The following is a 9152-nucleotide window of genomic DNA, read 5'->3' as shown; positions in this document are numbered from 1 at the left end:
CAGTGGGTGTTGCTGTGGGGCAAATGGGTGTTGCTGTGGGGGTAGTGGATGTTGCTGTGGGGCAGTTGGTATTGCTGAGGGGCACTGGGTGTTACCTTGGTCAGCTGGTATTGCTGTGGGGCACTGGGTGTTACTGTGGTGCAGTTGGTATTGCTGTGGGCCACTGGGTTTTGCTGGGGGGCAGGGGGTGTTGGTGTGGGGGAAATGGGTGTTGCTGTGGGGGCAGTGGGTTTTGCTGTGTGTAGTGGTTGTTGCTGTGGGGCAATGGATGTTGCTGTGTGCAGTGGCTGTTGATGTGGTGCAGTGGGTGTTGTTGTAGGTCAGTGGGTGTTGGTGTAGGTCAGTGGGTGTCCCTATCCTTCAGAGGATCCAGTTCAAGATCTTGGTCCTCACCTACAAAGCCCTCCATGGCCTCGCCCCACCCTACCTCTGCGATCTCCTAACCCTCTACCAACCTGCCCGCTCCCTCTGCTCAGCCGGCTCCTGCCTGCTCCACGTCCCCCAACCCACCCGTCCCACCATTGGTACTGGCCGTTTGTGTGGAGCAGTGGGTGTTGCTGTGGGGCCAGTGGGGATTGCTGTCACACACTGGGTGTTTGTATGGGCAGTGGATGTTGCTGTGATGCTGTGGGTTTTGCTGTGGGGCAGTGGGTGTGGCTGTGGGAACTGGGTGTTGCTATGGGGCCAGTGGGGGGTGCTGTGGGCATGTTGTTGTTGTGGGCAGTGGGTGTTGCTGTGGATGTTGCTGTGGGCAGTGGGTGTTGCTGTGGGCAGTGGGTGTTGTTGTGGGCAGTGAGTGCCCCTGTGGGCAGTGGGTGTTGTTGTGGGCAGTGAGTGGCCCTATGGTGCAGTGGGTGCCCCTGTGGGCAGTGGGTGTTGCTGTGGGCAGTGAGTGCCCCTGTGGGCAGTGGGTGTTGCTGTGGTGCAGTGGGTGCCCCTGTGGGTAGTGGGTGCCCCTGTGGTGCAGTGGGTGCCCCTGTGGGCAGTGGGTGCCCCTGTGGGCAGTGGGTGTTGCTGTGGGCAGTGGGTGTTGCTGTGGTGCAGTGGGTGCCCCTGTGGTGTAGTGGGTGCCCCTGTGGGCAGTGGGTGCCCCTGTGGTGCAGTGGGTGCCCCTGTGGGCAGTGGGTGTTGCTGTGGATAGTGGGTGCTGCTGTGGGCAGTGGGTGTTGCTGTGGATAGTGGGTGCCCCTGTGGGCAGTGGGTGCCCCTGTGGTGCAGTGGGTGTTGCTGTGGGCAGTGGGTGCCCCTGTGGGCAGTGGGTGCCCCTGTGGTGCAGTGGGTGCCCCTGTGGGGCACTGGGCGCCGCTGTGTGCAGTACCGGCGATGCCCTGCTGGGGGCGCTGTGTGCCGAGGAGGCCGCGCACTGCAGACATTGACTGCGATTGTCTGGCCGCCGCCGCCATATTGCCTCACTCCTCCCCAACAGCGCAGCGCCGACATGAGAGCAAAGCGCGGCCACTGACTGACTCCCTCCCTCCCTCCCTCCCTCCCACCGGGGGCCGCCCTGAGCCGCCGCCGCCCTCACACACAGACCCTCCTCACCACCTGAACGAGTGCCGTGAGGAGGCGGAGGAGGAGATCGGGCGCCATGGAGGCCGTCAAAGCCTTCAACAACGAGGTCTGTATGTGCGTCGCGGGCAACAGAAGCCTCGGGCTCGACAACCACCGGCCTCGGCCCATGGCGGGGACCCGCCACCCCCATCTCCTCTCTGTCTGCCCCCCTCATGCGGAGAGAGAGAGAGAGAGAGGGTGGGGGGGACACAGGGAGAGAGCCAAGGCCGGGCCTCGGGCATTCGCCACCGCGGCCCTGAGCGCCGAGGTGGAGGCCCTGAGAGAGGGCGGCGGATGAGCAGTGATTGTGAGGTGATTGTGGACGATGGAGGAGGAGGAGGAGGGCTGTGTGGCCCCGGGGAGCGGCTCTCCCTCCCTCCCTCCCTCCCTCTACCGCACTCGCAGCCTCTCCTCCAGACTGGGCACCGACCCAGAACAGCCGAACCCGGGCCTGGGCTGTGGCCGAGCCTCGGCTCTGGGTAACCACTATCCCCTATCCCCACCCGCCCGCCCGCCCGCCGCCCCCATTATCCTCGTCCTCCCCCCGGAGGTGACGGCCCAGGCCCCGGGCCCGGCCCCGGGCGTTGCTGTGTTTGTGTTTGAGCTCAGGCCGGAGCCCCGGGCAACTGTCCGTAGAGAATCAGATGAGACACGAGACTGGATGGAAGGCGGCAGCAGCACCGGCCCCGACTCTTAATAATTACGCTAATAATAAGTATAATAATAATCATAATAATCCTTGCATTTGATATAGCGTCTTCGAGACGTCTCAAAGCCATTCGCCGAACATACTGTGAAAGTGGATTGGCTGTTATTATCTTGTGGACGAAACACCAGTCTCCGAGCCTGTGATCCACCGTTCCTGTTGAACCCCCAGCTTCCATCTTACCCCCTTTTCTCACCCGCCCGCCCGCACACACACACACACACACAGATATAACCGGGGGCCGATCTGATGTTACTGTGTTATGCAGGAATTATTAATTGTAATAATAACAATCCTTCGAAACGTTTCAAAGAGCTTCACCTGAATATACTGTAAAGTAAATTAACTTTGTGTTTTGTGGGTGAAACACGGCAGCCAATTGCGCACAGCAGTGCCCCACAAACAGTCGTGCATTGAGTGACCAAATTATTATTTTTTAATGGATTATTATCCCTGGAAAAATGATTCACCAGACGACTATCACCCTTACTGCCAGGTAAACAGAGGTGTGTGGAGTAAGGAAACTTACCCAACGTTTCGCCCTGCCCGGGAATCAAACCCAGGTCCTCTTGCGTGCAAGGCGAGTGCGTTTACCACTACGCTACAGGACTCCATTAAACTTTCTGTAGTCTTTGAGCCTCTGATCTGATCAAACGTTTCTGACTCCAATAATTAACTTAAAACCCAGGCTACGGTTTCAGTTTTCCTCACACACATATACACACAAATATATACACACGCACAGGTAAATGGGTCATTGCGATGTTGCCATATTATGCAAGAAGTATTAATATAAGTAATAATAATCCTGGCATTTGATATAGCGCCTATCACATCTTCGAAATGTCTCAAAGCACTTCGCAGAATAGACTCTAATACAGATACACAGATAAATGGGAGTCATTGCGATCTTACCATATTATGCAAGATTTAATACTGAAGATGATACCTAATGGAAAGAAATCCTCATAACAACTCACCCAAAATTGTTGTAGAGTTAAGAGTTTAATGGTTCTACTTCCATTAAATCCCTTAAATTGCTGCAGGTACATTAGTTGTCAAAGTAACTGACAAGTTTGTGACAGCTTTGAGATTTTTTAAAAATAGTTTATTCGGGGAAATACCATTTCTTTTAAAGGGTTTTGACTAGCTTAAATACAATGTGTGTGGGGTGGAATTTAAAAAGATCATCTTAACAATGAATCTACTCTTATCAAACACCTTGTAGGAAATTGCACGCTACTTTTTACACAACTATTAGTTGCATCTTTTGCACAGTGTATTTGATGTGGATGCACATTTACAAGTTCACAGTGGAATGCCACTGGCCATTTATACAGTTTGAAGAGTTTTTTTTGTTTGCTTCCACCATATTTTGGGTTTACACATCACCTCAGTCTCTTCAATCAGTGTTATTCAGCTGAGCTGTAAAGACAAGAAGGCTGGATAAGCTGATATAAATGACTGCTCCAATTCTCCAGTCTATTTCTGCCAGAAAGAAAGAAAAGCATTTCTATGGAGCTGCTAATTTGATATACAGCAACTTGCACTTATATATGCCCTCCACGCAGTGGAGCATCTCAGAGTGCTTAACAGTGGCGGAGCCTGACTCTGAGCCGGGGTGGAGGAGGTGGCCATAAGCACGGTCAATGAGGAAGATTTTCAGGCGAGACTTGAAATGGGAGAGAGGGTGCAAGGCGGAGGGATTGAGGGAGAGTGTTCCGGAGTTTCGGAGTGTAGTGGCTGAAAGCGCATGTATCTACTTGACCTGAATCTGGATAGTGTTAACTATACCCTGATTTTTTTCTGTCCAGATAATCCTGATAGGAATTCAATGTCGTCTTCGGATCCTCGATATAAACTGTTTAATAGATGCTGAACAGAATTTTGTAAATTTCAATAATATTCATGAGCGCTTGAATCTCTGGAAGGGTTTTCAACATTGCACTACAAAGGAAAGTTTGAAGCACAGTATATATGCCACGCAGTGTAGCATCTCAGAGTGCTTAACAGTGTTAGTATTAGTACAGTATTAATAATTGCCTAATGGAAATATGCAGATTTTGAATTTGAATGAAATCAATTGGGGTTACACTTCCAGTGTGTTGAATGTGTGTTAATTTCCTGTTTGGATAATGATTTATTCTCTTCCTCCTCCCTCTTGTCTGTAGGTGGAATGAGTTGCCTCTTAATCAGGGCAGATGACCTGCTTCTAAGATGCTCTGAGTTGGTCAGTAGAAGGTGGATGAGATTATCTGGGATAGACTCACCTTCTACTCATTATTTTTCTTCCTCATTTGCAGAAAGCGCTGCCCCGTATTGCCTGGCTGAGATTGGGAAATTATAAATATGAACCTGCATCCTACTACTCTGTGCATATTGTATTATGTTGGTACATAATATAATTTTATTTTTAAATTCTAAATTGATTTTGGCTTTGGTCTTACTCGTACAGTGATCAACATTGAACTTTTAGCTGCTGCACTACAGGATGCTTGAGGGTTGTGCAATCTCATTACTTACAATGTTCACCTTGGAGTTCAGGGACTGAATCCAGAAAGCTTGATCTATACTTACTCAATTGGGAATTAATAATCTGGTTTCTTTAATTTCCTCAAAGATAGTTTCTTAAATTCCTTTCCCTTGTAAACAACAGTAAACAATACTTCATTCAAATCTGAGGAGACTTAATACCTCTCTTGAATTTCTGGATAGGAAATAGGTAGACCAAGATAATCTGTTTTATTGTGTACTGAACAGTAGAATCAGAGGGAACTGCCTGTGATTGAAGAGGGGTAAATTCAGAACAAATCTGCAGAAACACTATTTCAGTGAGTGAGTAGTAAAGTTATAGAACAGGCTCCCTTGGGAGACGGAAGCAGAAAATGTTGTTTGTTTCCAGAACAAATTAGATAGATTCCTGCTAGAAAATAATATCTCGGGATACAGTATATAGTTTGGGACATGACTGCCAGAATGGTGGAAGGCGAACTGGATGGACCTTGGTCTTTCGCCAAGCAAAATCTTATGTTCTTAAGGAGGCTCATTACCTAAAAGGTGCAAATTTCCTCTTTTTCTCTATTGCCAAGCTTTCCTGTCTTTATTGTATTGATCCTCTGTGATCACTCTTTTAGCTTTGCTGCTTGTATTCTCACCATTTTGAAACTCACTACAAAGATTCCTACTTTATTGGGGGTTTTAGGTTCATAGTACAATGGAACCCATTGTCTCTGGGCTCTTTATGATGGCCAATATATGTTTGTGAGGTTACCCTTCCTGTCCCTATATATTTTATTGGGGAAACTGGATGTGAGATGGAAATGGGTTATTGCTATTGTGTCAGCTGAAAGTCTGGTTCATGGACAGGTCAAGCTTACACATCATTTAGTGATACAATTGTGAAGAGTAGCTATTCTGCCATGAATTTGAATCTGCAAGTATGGGACGCAAGTGCAATACCATCCTTTTTTTACAAAAGTTTTTGATTTGTGTATATGGGACAGTTTATGAAACATAATTACCCAAGGTTTAAAAAGCCTATTCTGGGTACAGCACTTGAAACAAGCTAAACTATGTCTTATGGTCTAATGAGCTTACATATCCTTCTTTAACATACTCTTATTTGTTTTTAGAAGAATTTTATTTGCAATTGGCTATTTATATCACATGTCCATTCAGAAAGGACTGATAGGTTGAGACTGTGAAGCGGGAAATAAAAGAAGCATCACAATTCATAGAAGCATACAATTATACAGCACAGAAGGAGGTCATTCGGCGTTTTGTGTCCGTGCCCGCTCTTTGAAAGAGCTATCCAAATTAGTCCCATTCCCCTGCTCTCTCTCCATAGCCCTGCAGATTTGTCCTCCTCAAATATCTATCTACTTCTCTCTTGAAAGTTGTTATCGAATCGGCTTCCACCACCCTTTCAGGCAATGCGTTCCAGATCTGAATAACTCGCTATGTGATAAAATTTCTCCCCTCCCCTCTGGCAACGATTTTAAATCTGTCCTCTAGTTACCGACCCTCTCACCAGTGGAAGCAGTTTCTCCCTGTCGGTTACTGAAGCGTGTTTGAAAATACTACTGCCATTTGATACCTATAAAGTTACACTGGTATGAAACCAGACTATTCGATATACTAATACAATGTTGCAATTATAAGCCCATACAAACATTAAAGGTTGGATGAAAACATAAAAATTTTGTGCATGAGATCACGACAGTATTAAGTTATTTTTTCCTTAAAGAGAAGCTTGAATGTTGGGAGTTTGATGCCAGGAATTTGACTGGGTGGTATAGTGAGTTAGTAAACTCTGGGACCTGGGTTTGAATCCAGTCTGGAGTTGTGGAATGTAAATCTCCCTCTGGCAGCTCTGAGGATGCTGTGTGTTGATGGTTACTGAAGTCTTGCCCCAGTATTTAATGCTTGTAGTTGAACTTGCCCCAGTTTGCAATCTCAGTCCGAGGCCATGGAGGGGGGAGGAGAGAGTAATACTGCAGTGAGATCATTTTTGAGGCTGAAAATACAGAGTTTGAGGCCTTTTTCTTCATCTGGCGGCAAGATGAAGAAAAAGGCCCCAATCTATCTTCAGCCTCAAAAGGTGTATTTAAACTTGAGTGTTTGATGCCATTGGTTTAATTTGATATAACTTGTTCTGTATTAACTAAATGTATGTTTAATTCATTGAAATGGAGAAGGCCATGGTTCTGTGGAATAATTTTGTAAATGTTTTTTTGAGATGGTAAATTTATTCATTTAAAATAAGTGTATTATGCATAATAATAATCCTTGCATTTGATGATTCTCAAGTATAAATTTCCCACCTTCACTCTCGATTCCACATCTACTTCGCAATGTCTCAAAGTGCTTCACAAAATATACTATAAAGTGATTTGACTGTATATTTTGTGGGTGAAATTGCTTGAGATATGTGTAGGTACAGTGTGTCATTTTGCAAGTATCTCTTTCGACATTAAACATCTCTTAATATTATAAAATACCATTTTTTGTGAGATTCAGCCCAGGTTTCAATGAAGTTTATACTTGGAAATAGCACACTTGCAGCTGGGGAGACAAATTGTCTGTTAAAGGGAAAATAATATAGCTGGGTCAGAAGGAGTGCACGCAAGACAATGGTGCAAAGAGTCTGGAGAACAGATAGGTGTTTAAATAGGGTATATTGCTTTTTTGTATTTGAGGTGACGTTGGCAGGACCTGAGGAGGATGACTTCCATTTTGTCCGTGCTAAACTGCAAGAAATTGTGGATCATCCAGGCCTTGATAACTGGCGGGTAAACCAGGGATTATATCAGTAGATGTGGAATCGAGAGCGAATGTGGAAAATTATATTTGAGAATCATCTGCATTCCTGTGGAAGTTAGCCCCATGTATATGGATGATATTGCCAAAGAATAGAGGCCTGAGACATACCACAGGTGACCAAGAGAGGATGGGAGAAGAACAAGTTAGGGTGATGGGCCAGGAGCATTGGAACTAAGAGAGAGTAGTGCCACAGAGAGCGGAGAGGTCATCAATGAGGTCAACAGTGTTCAAAGCAGAAGAGTTCAAGGGAACAAGAAGGCATAGGAGTCTGGGTAAGGAGAGAGAGTACATTGTTTTAGGAGGTTGCCCTTCCATAAGAAGAGTGAGAAAATTTGAACTTCAGACTACTATCATTATATAACAGTATTGAAAGAGATGGGAACAGGTCAGCTGCCCTTCTTATCCATGACCAAGTGCATAACCTGGAGAGGTTTCAAGAGTAGAAAAGTGACACAAGAAATAGAGGTGAAGGGAAGAGAAGGGAGCTTAATAGTTAAATTATAATTGGCCATAACTCTACCAAATATTATGTTACTTACCAAAGTTGTAAGCAAGCGTGGTTTGAAAATTCCAATCACTGTTGATTTGTACACTTGTAAAACTGAATAATAAGGGGCTATATCAATTGCAAGGATTATTATGTAATAAAATGTTAGTCACAAGATAGTTTATAAGTGTGGGTTTTAGCTTTTGCTAGACGGGTGGTTGGTATTCGTCCCGAGCAGTATGATGAGCAGCATACGTGCACATAGTGCTATGTAGTACCGCAATGCACATTCTCCCAAACGTTGGCTCTTGCCAACCTGCGCCTAATACTTTCCTGAATTAGTTAAGCAAGGTACACCCTTCTGGATATAGAGTGTGCATTGCACTCCAGACAAAATCCAAACATGTGGTATACTGTAACCGTTCCCTGAAACAGTGTTACCCTGTAACAGTGACGCTGCCAGTTGGAGGTGTGAAGCTTCAGCAGAAGTTTTGCATTCAGCCTCTAACCAGAGTATTCCTTTGTAGTGTTTATTTGTTGACAGTTTATTATCAGGTGGAGCCCTCCATCTCTGTGACTGCTTACTTTTCCAACAGTGCCATGGAATCTTTAATGTCCACCTGAAAGGATATTAAAGTTTCCATGGCAATATTGGAAAAGTGAAGTACCTCAGATTAAGGACAGTATCTTCGACAATGCAGCACACCCTCAATACTGCCTTGGACTGTCAGCATAGACTATTTGGGTTCCAAGACCTCATGTGGGGCTTCAACCCACAACCTTCTGATTTAGAGCAGGTTGTTAACAACTGAACCACAAAGTTAGCACTGCATTGTTTCAGGTAGTGTCTTTCCAATGGAATATTAAATAAAGGAAACTGGGTCTAGTATTTGTATTATTATGTTAACAAGGAGTATGTTCCGTGTCCTTGCAAATATTTCTCCTTGTTTTGAACTCAACAGAAAAAAAATCAATTCATTCTCTCTCTCCCAACTGCTGCTTTCTGCTCATGGCCTTTCTACAGTGAACTGAAGTCCAGTTCCTGGTGTATTCGCCTAAAATCTGGCAATTCCCTTTGGTATCTTA

At 45.6% G+C, this 9152-nt stretch overlaps 1 protein-coding gene across 1 annotated transcript in view; it reads left to right on the top strand.

Annotated features, from left to right (window-relative positions):
- The first annotated feature begins 1474 nt into the window (after positions 1–1474).
- Positions 1475–9152, top strand: part of scaf8 (SR-related CTD-associated factor 8) — a 48885-nt gene continuing 41207 nt past the window's right edge. The window contains exon 1 of the mRNA XM_007905486.2: positions 1475–1618. Coding sequence (XP_007903677.1) covers positions 1589–1618 — 30 coding nt within the window. The 5' untranslated portion in view covers positions 1475–1588. The remainder of the gene's footprint in view (positions 1619–9152) is intronic.

The sequence above is a fragment of the Callorhinchus milii genome, unplaced genomic scaffold, assembly GCF_018977255.1.
Source record: "Callorhinchus milii isolate IMCB2004 unplaced genomic scaffold, IMCB_Cmil_1.0 Scaffold3, whole genome shotgun sequence".
NCBI lineage: Eukaryota > Metazoa > Chordata > Chondrichthyes > Chimaeriformes > Callorhinchidae > Callorhinchus > Callorhinchus milii.
Note: the sequence above shows the minus strand (reverse complement) of the source record. Positions and strands in the feature narration are given on the sequence as shown.